The 23676-nt window shown below is 41.9% G+C and overlaps 2 protein-coding genes across 6 annotated transcripts in view; one reads left to right on the forward strand and one right to left on the reverse strand.

Moving 5' to 3' along the window:
* The window catches only part of Pdgfrl (platelet derived growth factor receptor like), a 45601-nt gene extending 43348 nt beyond the window's left edge, over positions 1 to 2253 (forward strand). The window contains exons 5-6 of the mRNA XM_090354016.1: positions 293 to 432; positions 1758 to 2253. Of these exons, the coding sequence (XP_090210142.1) occupies positions 293 to 432; positions 1758 to 1946 (329 nt within the window). The 3' untranslated portion in view covers positions 1947 to 2253. The remainder of the gene's footprint in view (positions 1 to 292; positions 433 to 1757) is intronic.
* Positions 2254 to 4117: 1864 nt separating this feature from the next.
* Positions 4118 to 23676, reverse strand: part of Mtus1 (microtubule associated scaffold protein 1) — a 150879-nt gene continuing 131320 nt past the window's right edge. For all 5 annotated transcript variants that reach the window (XM_090354018.1, XM_090354017.1, XM_090354019.1 and 2 more), the window contains 7 exons: positions 11577 to 11791; positions 10907 to 11012; positions 9683 to 9756; positions 9378 to 9470; positions 7683 to 7799; positions 5546 to 5643; positions 4118 to 4818 (listed from right to left, as the gene is read on the reverse strand). In XM_090354018.1, the coding sequence (XP_090210144.1) occupies positions 4605 to 4818; positions 5546 to 5643; positions 7683 to 7799; positions 9378 to 9470; positions 9683 to 9756; positions 10907 to 11012; positions 11577 to 11791 (917 nt within the window). In that variant the 3' untranslated portion in view covers positions 4118 to 4604. The remainder of the gene's footprint in view (positions 4819 to 5545; positions 5644 to 7682; positions 7800 to 9377; positions 9471 to 9682; positions 9757 to 10906; positions 11013 to 11576; positions 11792 to 23676) is intronic.

Here is a 23676-nt window from a genome sequence, read left to right on the forward strand (position 1 = left end):
TTTCAGATACTCCTCCATCCAGGATGCCTACTCTGTGCCCTCCGCCATGCACTCGCCTTTTCGTTCCCTTCCTATGGCCCCTAGCTTCTTAGCTCCTTCCGTGACCACAAGTAGAAAGGCCTCAGCACAGACTCAAGATGAGCACCCAGGTTGCAGAGGGAGATTTCAAAGGAAGTCGAGTGGGGGTCGGCTGGTGTCAGCTGGTGCCGAGGTAGGAAATGTTCTCTCTAAAAGAATGTCCATGTGTTTGTCTTTCATCTCCTGGATCTCACCATCTCCTGCTTCCTTCTAGTTCCCAGTGGCCCTCCCTCCGCCACCATCTTGGCCTCCTCCAACAAAGTGAAAGGTGGGGATGACATCAGTGTGGTGTGCACTGTCCTGGGGGAGCCTGATGTAGAAGTAGAATTCAGATGGATCTTTCCAGGGCAGAAGGTAAGGCATTATTAGTGGCACTGTGGTAGGGTCTTATAGACAACCCACCCTGTGTGCTCTCTTCTTACCCATGTTTCTTCACCACTCCTGAGCTCAGATAGTGGGTGATGGCCAAAGGAGGCACCTTCCTCTCCCTCTCTCAAACAACCTCAAACTTCAGTCCCATCCTCTGGGTCTACTAGAGGCCAATCTCACCTCCTCTGGGATTCTCACTGTTCTCTAGCCAAGCTGTGTTCTGTGCTGAGCAGTTTTGAACAGATACTCACCAAATGGCAATTAGAAAAATATTAAACCCTGTCAAAAAAGGTGCCTCAAGGCCAGAGGTCACGTAAAAATAGACTTTCCATAAACGCAACCACAGCAGACTTAGCCCTTGTAATGTTCTCGAAACAACTCTGCTACCAACATGGAATAATTCTTTTGGTGCCAGAAGTTTGTCATCCCAAGACAAGTGGCTAGGACCAGTGGAAAATATCTATCCCCTAGGGAATAGTTATTTTCTAGCATCCTGCTACTCAGTGTTTGCCACACTTGGCTAATGAGTATTTTATGAGCAGAACAATATCAACATCCTAAATTCAGAAAACACTATGCTCTTGTCACCAAAATTGACTAATATGTCAGAAATAATTATGTCTTTCTTGAAAGGGAGGCCATATTGTCTAGGGCATTATCTTATTCTTTGTTGCTCCATGTTTTCTTTCTCTGGAAAGAAAACAACACTTCTCTGAACTATCAGGAACTTATCTTTACTTACATAGTGATAGTCCTGTGGGCTGAGAAGAAGAACCAGCTAAGGGATGAACAATCAGAAAAGTAAAACATTGGAACAGTGAAGCATTTTGCTTTTGCTTAATAGCTCTACTTAAAATAGTTTTTTGGGCCAGGAGTTTGGCCTAGTGGTTAAAGTGCTTGCCTAGCATGCATGAAGACCCGGGTTCAATTCCTTGGCACCACATACATAGAAAAAAGCCAGAAGTGGTGCTGAGGCTCAAGTGATAGAGCTCTAGCCTTGAGAAAGCCCAAGGACAGTGCTCAGGCCCTGAGGTCAAGCCCAGGACTGGCAAAAAAAAAAAAAATATATATATATATATATATAGTTTTTTGGCTCTAAGTATAAACTTACCGAAGAGAAGAAAGAGCATCCTGAAATTCAAGACACTGTAGAGTGTCATCTCCCAGACCCTACTATGAGCACCACGTACCAAGTAGTTTTTCATGAGCATGCGCTTTGCACTTTAAACACACAGTAGGGCTGTGTGTATGAGGAAAGTTGAGGACCGCTTGTCCCTCTTGCTTCAGTCTGTCTGGGTGTTGTTAAACAGGATGAAAGACCTGTGACGATTCAAGACACCTGGAGGCTGGTCCACAGAGGGCTTGGACACACCACAAGACTTTCTCAGAGTGTCATTACCATTGAAGACTTGGAGACCATTGATGCAGGATATTACATTTGTACTGCTCAGAATCTCCGAGGACAAACTACAGTCTCTACCACTGTTGACTTCTCTTGACTTGGAAAGGGAAGTAGAATGAACTGATGGAAAGCCCATCAGTGCACACAATCTGCTTTGGGGGTTTTTGATTTGTGTTTTGCCAGCAGTCTATATCAAGTGCCTATACTGGCCTGCGAGCCAGACAGACATCTGACTAAGAGGAAGTCAGTCTATTAATAGAAGCATTAATATTTCTAATTGAAAGCATGTTCTGATTGCTCATCTACGATCCATGTGTTTCTAGTTTTTATACTAAGAAAGCACATTATGTTCAACTTTATATAACCATGTCTATTTTCTATTAAATGTGCAAGTTTTTGTAAAAACGGGGCTATGTGTTTTCTAAGTCCAGAAGGACTTTTTGGCAGTAATATTTGGGTCAATACCTAGTACTGATATAAAATTTTAAAATGTACACATATCCATAAGTGGCTTTTTAACAAAATAGATGTATGGCTATAAGCAACAACTTTATCTAGACCCATCTGCAAAAATATTTAGACCATAGCCATCCTATTTTTCACTGGAGTTCTGCGAACCAAATTTCAACCCATGATGCATCTGTGATTGCACTGGAAATTCCTGTAAAATGGCTTAGGAGACATAATCTTCAATTGCTTAGCCCTCCTCAGAATCCAGCAGTTAACACTTTACAGAGTGAAGTATGGCAGAGGCTACAATTGTTACGAAGATTCCAGCATTATTTATTTGATCAAGTAAAATACACTTTCCATCACTATAAACTGAACACAACTCTAGCTCACACATCTGTACTTCTATGATGTATCAACACTTTCAACCTATATAAAACATTTGGTTTGGGAAGGAAAAAAAAAAGCTGTTTCTATCTTCTCTCCTATGTCTTCCATCCTCTGAAAACAGTTTATATTAATTGCTATCAGATTTCCCAGACACCTAAGCAATATGGAAGACAGCAAGAAATCGCATGAAACTTACCATGCTCAGGGATGAGTGGAAAACCCAACTTTGGCTAATGTCACTGAGAACAATTTGGAAACATGGGTAGGAGCTGTTCCAGGAGGCAGAAGTGAACTAAGTTCCCACTTATCAAAGGCAAACGCAGAGGATTATGGATGCAATAAACTACAGGGGATTAAAGACTTCAAATACGACTACTAATTAAAAACATGCATCACAAGCACCAATTTGTTATGTAGTGTACATGTACATGACTTGAATACCCACCTCCAGTTCCTGAATCTTTTTTCTCTAGGGGTTATGTGCACAGCCATCGAGCTCAGAACAAACACTTGACATCACAATGTTGACACAGGCAATGGGAAGAAGCCACAACGATCCTTCCACCTTTACCAAAGTCTTACAACTAGAGGAGGTAACAAGTTTTCTAAAGTCAAATGAGAGTTATAGAAGCTACATCTAGCTGCCCATTTTACTTTATCATAAATTATCATTCCCCCCAACTGTTCTGTCAAATATTGCACTGCTAGCCTAATTTCATGGCTTTTGATCATTAGCATGTGCTGAATCCTATTCAGCCAATGACTTTCCTCATTTTCTCTAAGACTTTTTTCCCCCAAGACTTTTTCTCCCCCAAATTAGTAGCATCAATCCCTTAATTTATTTTGGAATTTAGGCTCAGCACCTTGAAGAGAAGTTGTATCTGGAAAAGCATATTCCTTTTTATCTTTATCCCAGAGAAAAGTAAGTAGGAGGTAGGTTTGCTTTTTGTGGCTGTGGATGACAGAGAAAGGAAAGGAATCAATGAGATGGGAGAGAAGATGCCAGCTTAACTTTGCAAGGATAGCTTGGATCAAGGTAAAAATAAGGCAGAACACTTATTGGTCCTGCCATTGATATTTTTTCTTCATACAGATTGTTTAATCTTTAGAAAAATTAGGGTTTTACATTTGCTCATAGCCTGAGAAAATGGATCACTGTGTATAGTATTACACTCACACATAGAGTATCTAATTTCAACTGATAGAACTGAACATTGAAAAATTGCTAACAATTACTCCAAAGAGAAATGGACAGACATTGAAGAGTCAAAAAAAAAAAAAAAAAAAAAAACCTTTTTCTTTCATACCTTTTACTCACCGTATCCAGACTGAGCAGAACTGGTAGTAAATTCAAGCAACTATTGCTTTTCCTTTTATGGCTTTTGTTGAAACGTATACACTATGACTTGATTAGCATGTACCCATTGATACTCAGCTGCTGACTTTTAATACACAGCAAAGAAGGCTGCATCAGACTTGTGACACCATTACATCCATTTCATTCACACCCTGCCCCACCCCACAATCAGACAGAGGAACAAAAAAAATCACAAGAAGGTGTCTGTGGTGAAGAACGTTATAAAGGTTATAAATCTTTATCTTAATAGGCCCCTGAGAGTTTTTCCCCTTATGCTTAGGTGAAAAAGGCAACGAACAAGATTCTCTCATTCCTAAGTGCTCTGTGCAAAACGTCCACGTCGAATCCAAAATCTCTTGGGGAGGTGGGGGGATGGCTTTTGGACCATGTCAAAAGTCACCCCCTACCCGCCAAGTTACCATTCCAAAAGTAGCTTTCCAGTTATCCTGCAGAAATTCCAGGAGAGCTAATGTAGCTCTTGCTCCCACGGTCATTTCTGAAGGTCAGTCCTGCAGACCTGCATCCGGATGCCTTTGGAGTCTGAGCTTGCGGAAAGCGTCATCTGGGTGAAACATTGGGGCTGGGGATGGAGCTAGAATTCCTGGGTGACTGAAAGGGAATTGCTGAGGATGTGGGGGATCTCTTGGGACTGCAGAGGTCCCCATTGTGCAGCTTCCACAGCAGTTCCTCATTCTCCATGGAGAGACGCTTGTTGACTTTCGACTCCTTCTCCAGAGACTCCTGCAGCACGGCCTGCTCTGTGGAGAGTTGCCTGAAGGATGTAAGATAGAGAAACCATGTGGATCTAACTTTAAAAAGGGACTCAAGCAGAGGGCTAATGGCTCAGGCCCATAATCCTAGCTACTCTGGAGGCTGAGATCTGACAATGGTGATTCAAAGGCAGCCCAGGCAGACAAATCCATGAGAGTCATATCTCTAACCATCAAAAGGCCAGAAATGGAGATGGGGCTCAAATGGAGAAAGCTAAAGGATAGTGTCTAGGCACTGAATTCAAACCCTGGTGTGGTATCAAACAAAATAATAACTAAAAAAAAATAAATCTTACCATTTTAAATTGGAAGGGCACAAACCTATCTTTAGCCCTGCAAGGGGCTACAAGTCTTAATCTGGTTAAGAAACTCATACCAGAAGGAGAAGCTTGAACACCCCCCAAATCCTAACTATTTTTAGGGCAATTGTACAGTGGGCTATTTCACTTAGACCTATACTTTACATATTATATAACCCCTACATGTTTGGGGCAGTTTTCTATTTGGTTTTATGTTGCTTTCTCCAAAAGCAAGGTCAGAGGCAGTAATCCAGGGGATAGGAGAGAAAGCTACTTTGGTAGAAGCATTAACTGCCACCATCATAACTTTCCAGATGGAAATAAGGGGCTCTTTGCCACTTGAATTGTATTTCCAGGAGGTGTGTGCTGGTGTGTGATAACATAGAAATACTAGATGTTTGAGGACAAGAGGAAACTAGGAAAAAAATACCTTGAAATGGCCATGTGTTTGTCCATGCGGGCTTTTAATTCCTCATTCTCCTGCTGGAATCGCTTCAGTTTGTCAACCAATACTGTGTTATTGTCCACCTTGACATGAACGATTTGAACAGTAATAAGAAACAAGATTCCCTCATTTCTTAAGGCCCATTCCTGACACAAGCACACTTCAAAGGAATTAGGAAAAACTTAATAGCACACTGAAATCTTTATACACTGGCATCTAGAGCAGCAAAACAGAAATGTACGTATTATGTATTTCTTTAAAAAAACTACTCTAGGCCACTTAAAAAGGCACATACCCAAGCTGTGTAGATTCTCTTGCTGGCTAAACATTCACAGAGATAAGATCCCTGAAGACATCTAGCCACTGAACACAATGGAGTGTGGATGCCATCCCAGCTCATTTTCCGAAGGTACGATTTTATTACTTGCTTCAGAGGTAACACAACAGCTCTGCTAGAATTAACCCTAAGTCCCTGTCACTATAGGAATACAACTTTTGATTTAAGACATTCTCCTATCCAGAAAACACCCAGGAAAAGACAGATGGCTGAAATAACTTCCCAGAACATTGGTCTGGAATAAAACAGGAAGACCTTGAAATGCTCAGTAATTATAAAGGAATTAAAGATAAAAACAGGAGAAGGAGAAAACATGGAATTAGAGACGGCATGGTGATGGACCTTAAAATAGCTACTCCAATCCTTCCATCTACAGAAGCAGAAACTAGACCTCATTATGTCACAAAGCTGATAGTTGGCAGACTTCCTTTTCAAACCATAGTATCTTTCTTAGGCAACCTTAGGGTTCCAGTATGTCTTCTTTAAAGACCTGAAACTCTTCCAAATAAGGTGCGATGAGTGTGGCTGTCAAAGGAACATGGGTCGCCTGCCCATACAATTGATGCTGACACTGCCCTGTCTCTTGGGCAATTCAGGGAACAGAAATGCCATGCTATGGATCTCCAGATACTAAAATGTGCTGGCAACTTTAGAGCAGGATCTCTGTCATACTTGCTCTTCTGAAGTGTCCTGATGCAGGAATGGCAACATGGAGCAACAAGTTATTAAGAGGATTGTCTGAATCATCACTTGACTAGCTGATTAGCAGAGCTGTGGACCTGGTATAACAGAAACTGGCATGTTCCTAGGTTGAGCCCATTAGTAACTATGAGATCGTTGCATTCCTTAAGGAAAAAAGAAATCAAGACTGCTTGATGAAATGCCACAGTGTGGTCTAGCCATTATCTCCTTAAATTAAACAAGACAAATGTCTAATTGTCTACGGAGGAAAACTAAAGCAAACTAAGCCAAACTTTCAAAGAAAAAGCTAAACAGACAAGAGTAAGTTTCATACTTGCTGTTGTCCGGGGCTGTCTGTCTCGGTTTAAATGAGGCATTTATTCAAGGATGAGTCATTCCAATTGGGCTGAGACAAGAAAGAGCTAGGAGGCTGGCACTGGCTGGAGCAACGTACAGCGACGGCTGGTATCACTTAATAAGCTGCCTTACTAAAGCCTGCCAACTTAGTCCTGGCTAGAAGCAGCTGAGTTTCAGGGCTTGGTCAAAACTCAGGCTGAACATAGACTGGGGTTCAAACAAGATGCTGGGTCGGCTTGTCTCACACACTCACACTCACACACACACACACACACACACACCACAAATACCCATTCTTTGTCCTAGAAGTTACAAACTAAATTGTATTTGTATTGTTCACAATGCTTGCTATGTGTCCAATTGGAATCAGAGTCAAATTCCTTGTTATTATATTCTAAGTTATAAGAATATGGGAGATTTGGATAGATTATCCTGATTTATATATCTAACTGAATTTCCATAGGCTGATGAAGATTTCCAGGGACTGCTAAAAGATAAGGTAAGCCCTATTTTAGCTGTGACAAGGATTGAATGCTACTTTTTGCAGTGTTTCAAAATGAGCAGGTGAGAAGGTAGCAAGGACTCTTGAACAAGGTTGGAAGAGAAAATACAACACTTACTGCTGTATGATTTCCAAATATCTTTAAATAGGAGTTAACCCAACTCTACAGGCCAGAACTCCATCCCTATTTCACAGGTAAACCCCACCTGGCAACAGCCTCAATCCACAGGCAGAAGGAAACATACCAGTTTCTCCATCTTCATCAACTTGATGTCCTGTTCATGCAGTTTCTCATTCTTGATCTCTAACACAGCTTTCAGGCTTTCTAGTTCTTGCTCCAGATACATAATCTGAGGGTTTTTCTGGAAAAGTTAATACTCTTCATAAAATCACATCAAAGGAATCCTTGATTAGATTTACACATTAAGCAAACACTATTGACTTTTTATAGTAGTTTAACTTTTATTCTCAAAGATTTTTGGTCAAATTATTATGCTCGTTTATCAGTAATCTAATATGGGGAAAATGCTGATGGCACCCAATGTTATTAGAAATGAGCAACATCCTGACACAAAATAGTAGAGAGCTCTGAGTGACAAGCTAAACTGGTGGGAAAATGAAACAATGACTGTCTCTATAAAAAGCTATTATCTGCTCTGAAAAATCAGGGTAAAGATAGACAGGCACACAGATAGATGAATGGATGGCTGGATGGAAATATTTAGGTATGTTTTCCCTGAAAAACAACAAGACAATAATCTCCTGAGCCTTGTTTTAGGGTAGTTCTGTGTTCACTTGGCCATACTTCTAGGCCATGCTTCTTCTACAGATGCGATAACAGATTTGAGCCCACTGGTCATGATGGGAATCTTGTAAACTTCTTTTCTGAGCTGATCTCTTGTCATGATCCTGCCATCTCTGCCTCCCAAATAGCTACGATTACAAGCTTGAGCCACCACACCCAGTTCCTTGGTCCACAAATGGGTATGGGCAGCTTGTGGGTGCTTAGTGATGGGCCATGTGAGGAAAATGGGGAGTGATTATTCATGAGTTTGGTGTTTCTTTTTGAGGTTAAAAACAGTGGTCTGGGTTTAGATACTAGTGAGCAACGAGCAAGGCCTTGAGAACACTACCATCCACTACATTTTAGGTTTTAAAGTGGTGACCTCTGTAGTCACGTCACTTCTCTTGCAACATGGCAGTTACTGAAAAACAAAAGGGTAAGGACTCTATACAAAACCCTGAGCCTAGCCGGGCATGGGTGGCTTACTTCTATAATCCTAGCTATTCAGGAGGCTGAAATTTGAGGGCTGCAGTTCAAAGCCAGTTGAGGCAGAAAAGTCTGTGAGACTCTTATCGCTAATGAATTACTAAATAGCTGGAAGTGGAGTTCTGGCTCAAGTGGTAGAGCATTGAGTCTTGAGCAAAAGAAGCTCAGGGACAACAACATCCAGGACCTGAGTCCAAGCCCCATGATCCTCACAAAAGAAGAAGAAAAAACCTGATCCTGGTTGAGTTTTATAATTTTCCTATAGATATTTGCTTATACTATTCCAAATAAGATTTTGTTTCTAGGTCTTTAGTACGATGCAAAGAAAATATACTAGTAAACAAACAACTGTTTTAATATAGTTTAAACAAACAACATGGGACCAGGAGTGTGACCTAGTGGTAGAGTGCTTGCCTAGCATGCACAAAGTCCTGGGTTTGATTCTTCAGTACCACATACACAGAAAAAAAGTTGGAAGTGGTGCTGTGGCTCACATAGTAGAGAAAGCTCAAGAACAATGCTCAGGCCCTGAATTCAAGTCCCAGAACTGGCAAAAAAAAAAATCATTGCATGACATGAATAATCCCAGATTCTTTTCCTGGGCACTAAACACTTAGTCCAGACTAAAAGACAAAGAAATTCAGTAGCAATAGAAGAATGCGTAACTTACTAAATTTGCCTTCTCTCTTGATATTTTTTGCTCTTCTGATTTCAATTTTTCATTTAAAGCATCATTTTCAGTCTTCAGATCATCGATTTGTTTCTAAAATACAAACAATAGCATGTGAAATGTAAGTTAAACAGCAGAGGAGGGGAGAAGAGGGGGAGAGGGAGAGAGGGAATGAGGGGGGGAGGGAGAGAGGGAGAAAGGGAGGGCGGGAGGGGGAGAGAAGGAAGATTCACTGAAATACTCTCCAAGCCCACTGCAATGGGGTTTTCAAGGGGTGGGTGAGGGGAGCATTGAGATTCACCCACCTCTAGCAATTCCTGCTTCTCATAAAGCAAATCCTCAAGTGATTTCTTTTCCACTTCATGGCTTTTCTTGATTTCTGGAAAAAAGGGACATTTCTTGAGGCAACAATATTCACCGAGATCATTTTGTGAGTTCAACCTCACAGTTGTTATGCATCAGTGAAGGAACTGATTATGAAATTATGACTATATTACTTCACATTTGCAGGATGCTTTCACATAAATTAAGCAATCTCTCCTTATGTGGAGGGAAGGGAAGAGATGCCCAGTATGCAGCTGGGAGCACTGAGACTCAGAAGACAGGACCTAGCAAACAGAATGAATGGGCAATAGCAATAGCTCATGCCTGTAATCCTTGCTACTCAGGATGCTAAGACCTGAGGATCACAGTTCAAAGCCAGTCTAGGCAGGAGAGTGAGATTCTTATTTCCAATTAATCACCAAAAAAGCCATTAGTAGAGCTATGGCTCAAGTGGTAGAGAGCTAGACCTGAGAAAGAAGAGCTCAGAGACAGCACCTAGTCCCTGACTTGAAGCCTCAGGGCTAGTACCAGAAAAAAAAAAATAAAACAAAACAAAACATAAAACATAAAATGAACAGTAGGACAGTAGGGTTTTCAAACATGGGCCTCAGACTTCTGGTCTAAAGACTCTAGGTTGTCTTCCATTTTTTTCTTCCTGAGTGAAAAAGTCTAAAATTAATCTTATTCCTAGCAGAAAGAAGGGAAATGGTGTTTATTAAAAGGTATACTGCTATCTTATCAAAGAATGGCTTCTTGTTCTTTCACTTCTACTTGAAACCATTTGATGGTGATGGGTGAGAAGGAAAGATTCTTTAACACAACCATCTGCATTCCACCATGGTGCTGGTATGCAGGGTTTCTAAGTGTGGTTCTTCACTGTGCCCAGAACACTCATTCCCTCAATTTCCCAGAGACCTAAAATAATACCACCACCACCACTGCCTCCAATGCCAGAAAGACCTTGAAAACCTTTAAAAGCTCATCTTATTTCTAAAAGACTAGCATTTATAATCAACTATTGTCTATATCCTTGAGGAAAAGGGCATCCATTAACAATGGAGAATGCAAAAAGCAACAAAAAATGCACCAAACTAATATCATGGGGCGTTCTCTAGAGGGGAAAGCTATGAATCATTTCCGCTTTGAAAAATGGCATGTCTTTCTATTACCTCATTCTCAATTCAATTAGAAAAAAAAATCCTTGCCTGAAAGGGAGGTTTCATAGGCCTTCTTTAGCAATTCTATTTTCTCTGAGTGGCTTGCTTCGATTTCCAACTTAGAGGTCTCATGGGCGGCATTTAGGTTGTCGAACTACAAGAAACACACAAAACAATGTCTCATCAGTAAGCCCCAAAGTCCTAGGCTGGATTTACCAACCACAGCATTAAACGATTTGTATTTGCATTTAAGGGCGTCCCAACATGAGTGATGACCAGCCCAGCTGCATGAGGGCTTGCCACCCCCCCCCAGATCCCCATCTTCTGCAGCAACAGCACAGACCCGAAAAGTCTGCAGGGCTCCCTGAGCGTAACGATGGAGCCATGGTGAGGAGTCTCTCAGTCCTCAGCCATGGGCCACCTCAGCCCCGAGGCCTGCCATACTGACCTCAGCACCACTCCTCCCCTGGCCATGTCTGGCATACAGTAGATGCTATGTGTATATTAATTCTTTTTCTTTCCTTTTTTTTTTTTTTTGCTAGTCTTGGGATTTGAACTCAGGGCTTGAGCGCTGTCCTTGAGCTTTCTCAAGGTTAGAGCTCAACTACTTGAGCCACAGCTCCAATTTCTGGCTTTTTCTGTGTATGTGTTACCAGGGAATCTAACACAGGTCTTCGTGCATGCTAGGCAACCACTATACCATTCCCAAGGCACAGACCTGTTCTTGCAGTTGGGTTTTATACTTCTCCGCTTCCTCGATGTAGATGTTCTGAAGTTTCTCACACTCCCCCGTGTAAAATTCCTTCAGTCTGTTCTCCAGTTCTGTTCGATCAGTCTGGTGCTGCTGGTTGAGCTTCTGGACAAATCCTTCATACGCCGTTTGTAACTCATTCCTGGCTATTTCTAACTTCTCACAAGTGTTCGAAGCAGCAACTACTCAAGAGATGAAAAGGAAAAGATACCTGTTAATCGCCCTGTCCAGGAGTTTGCAACAATCACACTCACACACCTGTGATGGCTGTTGAAGCACACTGGTCAGTGGTCAGTGGATGGTTCAGATATGAAATGTCTCACCAGCCCATAGCGCCTGGGATGGATCCTTTAAGAAGGGGACCCTCATTTCCTGTCATGGCATGCTTCTCACCGCAGATCCCAGGCAGCAGAACCAGCCAACCATGGTCTGAACCCACCCAACAGTGAGCAGAAAAATAAGCCTTGTTCCTTCATAACCTGATCGTCTAGCAGGAAGAGGAGTACTTGAGAGAGAGCTAGGGTTCCCAGCAAGACTACAAAAGGAAAGTCTAAGATTGTTGAGATATTTCTAGGTATTTCTACTCCACTTACAGCCTGCCGTGAGTACAAGATAGCAAAGGAACAGAAACAACTAGGTGGAAGAGTCACCTGGCATTTACATTTAATCAGAACAGATTTCAATTTGTTTTTTCTAAAATACAGGTATCTGAGCCTACGCTCAGAAGGACTGGAACTTCAGGGAGGAGGACTACAAGTTGGAAGAATTGTTTAAGGAAAATAAAATATTAAAGAACATAAAATATAGTAACAAAAGCAAAACATTGCCTGGATGCTCATGGCTCATGCCTGTCATCCTAACTATTCAGGAGACTAAGATCTGAGGATTGAGGTTCAAAGCTAGCCCGGACAAGAAAATCCATGAGACTCTTTTCTTCAATTAACCACATGAAAACTGGAAGTGGTGCTTTGGCTCAAGTGGGAGAGCGTTAGCCATGAGCTGAAGAGCTCAGGGACACCACCCACACCCAGAGTTCAAGCTCCAGGACAACCAACAACAACCAAAAATGTGAAACATTGTATTAACACATTAAATACCAAGAGCTAGGGCCCATTAGTATGGCCTAGTGGTAGAGTACTCACCTAAACACCAAGTACTAAAGCATTCAAAAATTCATTTAAAATGCTTTGTTATACTAATATATTGAAAAAGTAATGTATTTTAAGAAGGCAATTTACAATCAGAACATCATATCAAAACCATTTCACTCACAGATATCAACTACACAGTTGGGGCTTGAACTCAGGGACTAAGTGCTGTCCTAGGGCTTTTTCAAGGCTAGAGCTCTACCACTTGAGCCACAGCACCATTTCCAGCTTTTTCTATGTTTGTGGTATCAAGGAATCAAACCTGGGTCTTCGTGCATGCTAGGCAAGCACTCTACCACTAGGCCAAACTCTTGTGTATCTTATAACTCAAATTGACTTCACATTGTTGTGCAACCATCACAAATTAAGGCCTTAAATGCAACCTCCTGTACTTGCAAGTGGAAGTGGGGAAGCCCAGTAATAGTCAAATCAGCAATACAATGTTGACTTCCACCAAGCCTCTTCTGTTTTCGGTTTAAATTTGAAATGTTTCCCATGGTTTCATGTATTTAACTCTTGGTTTTCACCTAGTGGTACTATTCTGGGAGGTTCTGGAAATGTCAGAGATGGTAAAGCCTACCTAGAAAAAGGAGGCCTCAGGAGACATTCCTCTGATGGTCATAACTGGTTCGGGTTCCTCTCCCCATCTCTGCTTCCTGTCTGCCATGAGGTGAGCAGCCTCCTTCACACAATCTGCTGTCTTGATGTTCTAATGTCTGACCATAGGCTCAATCTACTGAGTGAAGGATTATGGACTGACACATCTCAAACCAGGAGCCTAAATAGATCTTCCCTCTCTTATTTTGTATATGTCAGGTTATTTGGTCATTGTGATTCAAAATCACAGGGCCACAAAAAGAGGAATGCTTCTCTAAAGGTTCCCTGTGTGTTTCCATACTAGACCTTTGTATTGAAATAGGTGACAGAGAAATACTTTTCAGCCAATCAGTGGAGGCACCAAATAGCTTTCTAGCTGAGAGATACTTAATTTCACTTAATTCTCTTGGAATTTCAGATTCCACAATTTTTGTTTTCTTTTTAAATCACACACCCATCTGAAAGCTTCTATCAGAGCCAGAGGCATTGAAGTAAACTCAATTACTCAGAAACAAGGCCTTGACCCAGAAGAGCTTCTAAGTGGATGCTGGCAGTTGCTTACATCTGCCAGACTGAAACTTCTCTGTTTATAATCAAAGTTCTGTCCATTTGGACATATAACTACAGTATATCAGGCTTTAAAATCAAGTAGGGTATAATATACACAAATCTTCTCATTGTAACCACCAGATAGGGCTGTATCTTCTGTTTAAGGAAACAAGCAGGAAGACAAATAGTATGCCATTTTGTTGGCCACTGTAGAAGGGGGTGACAGGAGGTCAGCTGGAGAGAGTGGGAAAGGAGAAAGAGAAAGGCACTTGGGAAGGGCAGGTTGCCTGCTGTAATTCCACAGCCCAAAGGGGCAGGCCCAGCCCTAGACGGTGACCTCAGCCTGCAGCTGTGCCCAGACCTTTGCTCTGTTTACAAGGTTGTGGCATGCTGTGTGCAGAACAGCTGGCCTGAAGTTATCACTCAAGGGTGTCTGCAGTGTGAACCGGCAGGCCTCAGCAACTAAGGAAATATTTCTTTTCCATAGAAACTACTCCCAAACTCTAGTGTGAGTGAGTGAGTGAGTGAGTGAGTGAGTGTGTGTGAGTGTGTGTGTGTGTGTGTGTGTGTGTTTATCCCTGTAGTGGGGTTTGAATTCAGAATCACATGCTCCTACTTGGCTTTTTCTGCTCGTCTGATTAGTGCTCTACCACTTGAGCCATACTTTCACTTGCAGCTTTTTGCTGGCTAATTGGAAATAAGAGGCTCTTGACTTTTTTTTTAATCATAAGCTGGCTTCAAACCTCCAGCTTCAGATCTCAAACTTTTGAGTAGCTATGATTACAAGTTTGAGTCATCAGCACTTGACTAAACTATTTAAAAAGGAAAGAAGGAAAGGAAGGAAGGAAGGAAGGAAGGAAGGAAGGAAGGAAGGAAGGAAGGAAGGAAGGAAAGAAAGAAAGAAAGAAAGAAAGAAAGAAAGATAGAAAGAAAGCCAGGCAAGGCGGCTCACACCTGTAATCCCAGCTACTCACAAGGCTGAGATCTGAGGATCACGGTTCAAAGCCAGCCCAGGCACTGAAGTCTGTGAGACTCATCTCCAATTAACCACTAGAACATTAGAAGGAGTGCTGTGGCTCAAGGGGTAGGGCAGTAGCCTTGAGCTGAAGAACTCAGGGACAGCACCCAGGCCCAGAGGTCAAGCCCCAGGACTGAGACACACACACAGACACAGACAGACAGACACAGACAGACAGACACACAGACACACACACACAGATAGCTATTGTCTCCAAGGCCCCTGAGAGTACACCATGTCTGCTGGGACACAGGGTTGGGAAGGGGGGGGAGGGAAAACACTATCTTTTTAGACACAGAATTTGTACATGTCATAGAACAGGGAGGCTTCAGTGTCACCTGTGCCACTGCCACTCCTGTCCCCAGTCCACCTCTTACTGCCTATTCTCCCAAGTTCTACTTGCTCTCAGTTTATCAGACACCCAGCAAAGCCACAAACAAACAGAGTCATCCTGAATTTGGAATAAGCACACTTCACCAATGGCAGGAGCTACTACTGGTTTAGAGAAGTTACTATGCAACTTCAACTTCAGAGTGGTGTCTACTCAAATCAAAGGAGTCTCTTCTCCTTGTTGTGAATCCCTCCAGGGTTGAGTTTAAAACCCATGGATATGGTGAAGGGCATCAAATGATTGCTGACTGAGGAGTAGTTTCTTTCTTGTCTGTTATTCTGAGGTTTGGAATTAGGGTCTCAGGTTTTCTGGGCAGTGCCTTACTCATTGAGCAGCCTTACCAGTTTGGGCTTCCTATTTTTTCTCATGGGGTGTCTTGATCCCTGATCTTCCAACCTGTCCTAGCTGATATGACAAGATCAAGATCATTTATTTCAGTATAAAGTCTCAAACTTTAACCTTTTCAAGATGTATTCCAAACACTTATGACTTCAGGAGTGAGGCATCGCACCCAGTCAGGACAGATGTCTGTCACTTTTTTTTTTCTTTCTTGGTCTGTTGTGGGGCCGGAACTCGGGGTTTGGGTGCTGTCCTTGAGCTCTTTTGCTCAAGGCTAGCACTCTACCACTTTTTTTTTTTTTTTTTGGTGGGTCATGGGACTTGAACTCAGCCTGGGTGCTGTCCCTGAGCTTTTCAGCTCAAGGCTACCACCCTACCTTTGAAGCAAGTCCCACTTCCTATTTTCTAGAGGTTAATTGGAGATAAAAGTCTCAAAGTCCTTTTATGCCCTGGCTGGCTTTGAGCCTTGATCCTCATATCTCAGCCTCCTGAGTAGTTAGGATTATAAGTATGAGCCACTGCACCCAGCTCACTACCACTTTAAGCCACAGCTACACTTCTAGGTTTTGAGTGGTTAATTGGAGATAAGAGTCCCATGAATTTTTCTGTCCTGGCTGGTTTTGAACTATGATCATCAGACCCCACCCTCTATAGGATTATAGGTGTGAACCACAGGCACCTAGCTTGTGAATCATTTCTAAAGTAAAAGTCACTTAAAGAGCAGACATGGACACTCTCACTCCAGGATGAATCAGCACTGAGAAGAATCTTAGCGACACAACAAGGAAAACTTGGGAGGTATGAACATCAGTCCAAACCATGGAAGGTGGAAAAAGAGAATCAAATGCCTCCAGTCCTTTAGCAGTTCTTCTGGCAGAGCAGAAGAGAGACTACTACTTTACTAATCCTTATAGGTTTTTTAAGAGGAATGGGTAGACTTAGCAATTACATCGTAGATGACTGATGTTCTGGTAAAAAGGAAACTTGTGGTGCAATGGCTGAAATTGTCCATTTTCTTTTAAAAGTGGCAGAGCTATCTTCATTTTTTTTTTTTTTTGCCAGTCCTGGGCTTGAGCTCAGGATCTGAGCACTGTCCTTGGACTTTCTCAAGGCTAGAGCTCTAACACTTGAGCCTCAGTACCACTTCCAGCTTTTTTTCTATGAATGTGGTACTGAGGAATTGAACCTGGGTCTTCACGCATACTAGGCAAGTACTCTACCACTAGGCCAAACTTCTAGCCCTATCTTCATTTTTATACTTGTGTATCAGCTTCATATGAAATAATTTAATTCATGATAACATCAACAAACATCCAAATAGAACAGAGCCAGAATACTCCGATTCAAATCTCAGCCACAACACTGGTGCTCTACAAAATTTCCGCATCATCTTGCTTTTTTTTTTTCTATCTGTCCTGGGGCTTGAACTCCTCGGGCCTGGGCATTTTCTCTGAGCTTCTTTTGCTCAAAGCTAGCACTCTACCAGTTAAGCCAAAGCACTACTTCCAGCCTTTTCTGTTTATGTGGTACTGAGGAATCAGAACCCAGGGCTTCATGCATGCTAGGCAAGCACTCTATACCACTAAGCTACATTCCAGCCCAATCTTGAGTTTTTAAGCCTATACTTCTCATTCTTAAAATGCAGTGAATACATGGCCTTCCCTAAGGGATTAACACAAGCCTGAACCTGGCACTGTGCCTGGGCAGGATAAATGTTATTGCCAATATAGTCTACACAAACATGCTTGACGATTCCTCAGAGACACACCCAGAGTTCCATAATGGAGTAGAACAGTAGGTTCAATCTCAAGCACTGCCAAATAGACATACATACAGACATATATAAAAACACATGTATATTTATATATACTTTCCTTACATAGATGCTGCTATGTTTTTGTACTGTATTTACAATTCAAATATTTGATATTTGTGTGTGTGATACTTTGTTCAAAGGCAGAAAATTTGACACTATAACAAAAATGGGACAGAAACTGTATCTGAAACAGGGCTTGTGTGCCCTGATTAGCAAGGCAGAACTAAATACAACCTGTTTTGCCAGCCATATAGTTCAATGAGAATAAAGTAAACTACAGAGTGAGTTGCTGATGCTTTACAGAGTTAAGTCTTCACACTGTAGTGTGACGCTCTCACGAGCTTCGGGTTTGGTTTCTGTTCAGGTACTTTTTCACACGCCTCAGAAAACTGGCAGATATGTGGTAGGATAAGAATCTTTTCTAAATTTTAAAATTAGCAGCACATAGCTTGCTGACTGTTTTGGGTTTTATATCCATGAATCTTTATGAACTACTCTGAAAGCCTCTCACAGTCATAACTTGAGAAACTGACTTTTGTAAAATAAATACCTACACTAGCAAATCAACCTCCATAAATATCGCTTTGCCTTTAAAACTCAGCTTAAGATTTTTTTTGTCAACTCAGGGCCTGAGCACCGTCCTTGGGCTTTCTCAAGACTAGAGCTCTACCACTTGAGCCGTTTCTATGGATGTGGTACCAAGGAATTGAACTGGTGTCTTTGTGTATGTTTGGCAAACTCTCTCATCCCTAGGCCAAACTCCTGGCCACTCAGCTTAAGAATTTTACAAAGGATTCTACCATTTAACTCGTCATGTAACCTAATAAATGCTGCAGGCTGAAAATTAGGCATCATCATAAACCTTGCATTATCACAGAGAGAACCAAGACAGTAAATCTGGGTTAAGACCTTCCTTCCCCACAGGTCTCCCTCCTGGGCCACAGGAGGGAGAAGCTAATTCGGGGTGCCAGGGAGCCCAGGCAAGCTAGGCCTCCCTTCTCTTAGAGAGACATTGCTTAAAGAAACTGGAGATACTGGTAAGGCACAATAAAAATGATCTCCCCCTTTTCTTCCTAGAAACCATTAGCCCTAACTGTCTTAACCATTAGTCCTGCCAGTCTTACTGGCAGATGGGTGATAATTGGGCCCAGTTAGACTATCTTCCATCTTCCCACACAAGTGCTGGTGGGACCTCCACTGTACCCCAAGGTTTTCCCTACCCACTTTCACTCCTGCTTTCATAGCATCTGTGGATAAAGGGTTGAAAAGCAGATGCTCTTTTTTCACATCAAACAATCTACATACAAACAAAAACATCTGGGAACAAAGTGGATCCAAGACCAAAAAAAAAAAAAAAAACCAATAGCCAAATAATGGGATCATGTTAAAAAGGGAGTTTGGTTCAGTCAGAAGAATACCTTTAGTGTCAATTAAAAGATGAGTTCATGTCAAGTGCTAACTATCTGCCACTTCTTCCGAGGAGTCACTCTCAGGGCATAAGGAGCAAAAGAACCACTTGGAAGTTGTTGGTGGGCATAAACCCTGGAAGCCTAGTTCCAGGGCTGGACTCTTAATTCAGTTGAAGCTATTGATAGAAGCACCAGGCTGAACACTGAGGGTAGAGGGAGGTGCACGCCTGTAATCCTCGCTACTTAGGAGGCTGAGATTTGAAGACCCTGATTTGAAGCCAGCCTGGGCAGGAAGAAGTCCATGAGACTCTTATCTCTAATCAACCACCAAAAAGCTGGAAGAGGACTTGTAGCTCAAATGGTAGAGCAATAGCCTTGAACAAAATAGCTCAAGGACAGAACCCAGGCCCTGAGTTCAAGCCCCAGGGCTGGCAAAGTAGGGGGAAAAAAAAAATCTCCTGCCTCCTGCTTCAGCATCACCTGGGCAATATGCAAAGCGAATCCCTGTACTCCATCCCAGACCAAACCGAATGTGAATTGGTGGGCATGTAGACTGAGATTTTTCAACTCCCTAACTGATCTGTTTTATCACACAAGTAAGTCTAAGAACTACTGTTCTTAAAAAAGTAGCATTAAGACAGAGAGGGGGGCAGGGGGAGGGAGAGAGAAGGAGAGGGAGAAGGAGAGGGAGAGAAAGGAAAAAAGGAAGGAGGGAGATAGGGGAGAATTTAATACTATCAGGCACGAATATATAAGACATAGTCTCATAAGCTGGCCTGGCATTTCATGGGACATGATACATGCTTAATACCTGTCATAATAGGAAGTTGCTTCAGATATGGATAAGCTGAAATTCTCTGAGATAATAATAATAGACTTTTACCCTTTCCTAGACAGATCTCATTGTCTCTGTATAAGTTGAAACATTGCAAGGGTAAGCATGAATGTTATTGAGCTTTTCCCATTGCCATTTTAACTCTTAAGAGTGTATATCCAGCTAATAATCTTGAAATAGAGAGGCATTTTTTTGTGAAAAAAAAAAAACAGTATTAAATGAGAAAAAGTAAATGCTGAGAGTTTAGAGTTAGAACAAGCAGCAGGATAAGAATGTTCCATGAGTTTCCAAAACAAAATAGCATGGCATTTTGTACTTCAGGTAAATGAACACAGCTACCTATAAATATAGCCAAAATTCAAATTTAAGACAGATGGACAGGAAAAGAATGATCCAAGTTTGAAGCAGAGATCAACTCCATCTTCAAACAACTCAGCAAGATAAAGAGCTTTGGAGTATACAGTTGGTTTCTATTATCCTAAAAGATTTTCATTAAATCCTACTTCAAAACAAATCACTCCTGGAATTTTGGAACTCAGAAGTGACTTAGCTATAAATAAAGTTACTTCATTTTGTGTATGTGTGCCAGTCCTGGGGCTTGAACTCAGAGAGCTGTTATTGTCTCTGAGCTTTTGTGTTTTAGTGCTCTAGTGCTCTACCACTTGAGCCATACAGTCCACTTCTGGCTTTTTGGTCATTAATTGGAGCTAAGAGTCTCATGAGCTTTCCTGATCAGGCTGGCTGATCAGGATGGGCCTTAGATCTCAGCCTCTGGAGTAGTTAGGATTACAGTTAAGCCATCAGAGCCCAGCTTTCAGTTACTTTAAATACCCAGCCTTGTTGAACCAAAGTTACAGCCAGATCTGGAAGGAAGAAAGAAGGAACATATTCCAGAAGAAGTGAGCTAATCTAAGGTTCACAGACACCAGAGAAGTGTTGATTGTATGATTTGTATGCTGCTTTTAACTTTTCAATGTAAGAAGCCTTTCTAATTTTAACAATACTATATTTCTGAAAGACTCCAAAAAGTAGCCATATTTCAAATGACTTTCCAACATGAAAAGTTACATGAAGCCTTTCCTACTATGGCAGATTTAGTCATTTGGGCTCCAATCCAAACTCTGCTTCCAAGATGTCTGGCGTTGTGGAAGTTACTTGACTTCTGTTTGCCACTCAGACATTGTTTCTTTTTGGTTATCAGATGAAAACTCCTTAGACTAAGCATTGCTTGGTAGGAATGAATGTTTCCAATAAATGTTTCCACCACTCCCATGGGGCAAAAATCAACTAGCCTTTACAGACTTACTATAGGAACTCCTGGACTAGTTTGTGAATTAAGCCAGGCACTGATACTTCACATCTTCAATCCTAGCTACACAAGCAGCTAAGATCTGAAGATCATCGCTCAAACCCAGCCCAGGAAGAAAAAGTTTATGAGGCTCTTTACCTCCAATGAACCATCAAAATAAAAACAAAACTGAAGAGGAGCTGTGAGTGCTAGCCTTGAGGGAAAAGCTAAAGGACAATACCTAGGCCCTGAGTTCAAGTACCAACACAACCTCCCCACACCCCAGTCAACAACAAAAAAGAAACAGCAGTAAAAAAAACACTGGCTTGACAAAATAGGAACCATCAGGACTAATGTATAAGATTGAGACTTTATAGCTAATTCTTATGGCTAAAAATTAATTTTGAAATAACAAAATCTCTCTATATTAGTATAGATGACAAAAGTGTGATTCAAAGAACAGGAAGAAAAAAGCAAAAAGAACTCTAAAAGATGATGAAGGACCTATATGGGCCAGCTTTTATTCATCATTACTATAGAAAGAATCTGAAGTGTACATCTGCCTTACCCCTTTCCCCCACTCAGAGCAGAAGTTTGCTGAAGATGTAGACCATTAAATTTGATTATCTGATTATCAACTATTCCAAAGACTTTTTCAAAATCTACTGATCAACTGGGATCATCAGGCATGTTTCCAAGGGTATTGTAGCATACCTTGGTTATTCACACTGAAGGACAGAAATGTTCTTAATTAAAAGTTAGTAGGAAAACATTATACAGCTCCCTCAAGTTGCTGGCTAGACGAGGAGAAAACTACCTTTTCTTCACCTCCAGCTTTAGTTGCAAAATCCTTCACTTCAGTCTAAGTGCCAAGTACATGGCACAAGACAGTAGAGCTATGAAAAATGGAGATACCAGCCTGGCATCTCTGAAGCATCTTTACTCTGGGTGGTGACAAGAGGAATATAAACGAACAACTAGAAGAGCCAAGTATTCTTAGGCACAGAGTAAGTACCCTGAAGGGCACAGCAGCGGCAAAATTAACTGGCTTGAAAGATGATGGGGAGAGAAAACTCAATGGAAAACGAAGTCATTTCAGCTAGGACTTAAAGATGAGTAAACGAGGCAAGTTTGGGGGCAAAGAAGGGTAGTACAAAATAGAAAAAGTTGTGCAAAAGAAGTGGACAGAGATATGAACCACAGCACCCCCATGATCCGGAGGACAAAGAAGACATGAGAGCAGAAGGAAGGGCATTGAGACATGAGGTGAGGAGGAAAAGATCTTGAGCATTTAGGCTGTTGGTGGTGGGCTTAGTTTATCAGAACCTACTGTCCAAAGCCAACTAGATTTGTTCAAACTCTCCAAGAGAGCCGAGAGCAGGGGGCTCAAGCCTATAAGCTTTCCTACTCAGCAGACTGAGATCTGAGAAGCTAAACTAGCCCACACACACAAAGCTGAGAAACTTCTATTCCTAATTAACCAGCAAAATGAAGCCAGAGATATGGATGTGGCTCAAATGGTAGAGCACTAGCTATGAGAAATGATAAGCAAGAGCACAAAACACTGAGTTCAAGTCCCAGGACCAAAACAAATCACCAAGCAGCAGAAAGCTGGGAGTAATTATACATGCCTGTAATGTTGGCACTCTGGAAGTTGAGGAACAAAGATTATCTATTCGACAAGGATTATGAATTCAAGGCTAGCCAGGGCTATATAGTAATACCCTTTGTCAAAACAAATTCTCATTAGAGGATACATATCTCATTTTATATACTGTCCTGGGAACATATGAAGAGAGACATGGGCTATGTTGGGCAGCTACTAGGAGAGACTGAAGAATCATAGCCCAGAGCTGACCCTGAGCTTAAACTTGAGACCCAATAGCCCCCCCCCCAAAAAAAAAACAGCTAAAAGTAAAAAAATAAAGAGCTGTTGTGTGAGTATGGTGTTAAACAGTTGCTTGGAAAACTCAAGGCCCTGTGTTCAAATCCCCTTATGGCAAAAAAAAAGCAGGGTGTACATTAAAACAGTAGCAGCCAGAATGCTGAGGACACATGGGTTTTGGTACGAGTTAAGATACAGACTGACAGGGATGTAGAGGGGAGAATGTTGGCTTGGGTGAAAGGAGATTTAGTAATGCTTCTACAGAGGTTGAGAAGCAATCTGTGGAGGACAGACTTATGTGAAGAGACACTAGAGAGGGTTCTGGAAGCAAGGGGTTGTGGATGGTTCACCCGGATGCAGCTCCTATCCAGGAAGCAAGCATCTGCAGCTCAGGAAGGATATCACTAGGCAAATACACCTGAGTCATCGGCCCATAGGGAGGAGATCAAGCCAGGAGTGGATGAGCAAGCCAAGGATATCACCACAACTTGTACAGCTGGCGAGTCTGTGGCACGTCCACTCCGCAGGCATTTCCACAGTTAGGAAACAGGATGGCCATGCAGGCTCTGAGGAACCAGGGCAAAGTCCTGGACTTCAGTTAAAAAACATCAGAGGACGCAGATGGCAACGTGGACCCACCTCACAAAGGTAAAATAGAATGTACTTCCATTTGCATTTGGATGAAATCCGACAAGAGGCAGAATTAACTGATAGTGATAAAAATCAAATCAGCAGGCTGGGAATTTGGCCTAGTTGGTAGAGTGCTTGTCTAGCATGCACAAAGACCTGGGT

The sequence above is a fragment of the Megascapheus bottae genome, chromosome 20 (assembly GCF_031878675.1).
Source record: "Megascapheus bottae isolate mThoBot1 chromosome 20, mThoBot2.hap1, whole genome shotgun sequence".
Lineage (NCBI taxonomy): Eukaryota > Metazoa > Chordata > Mammalia > Rodentia > Geomyidae > Megascapheus > Megascapheus bottae.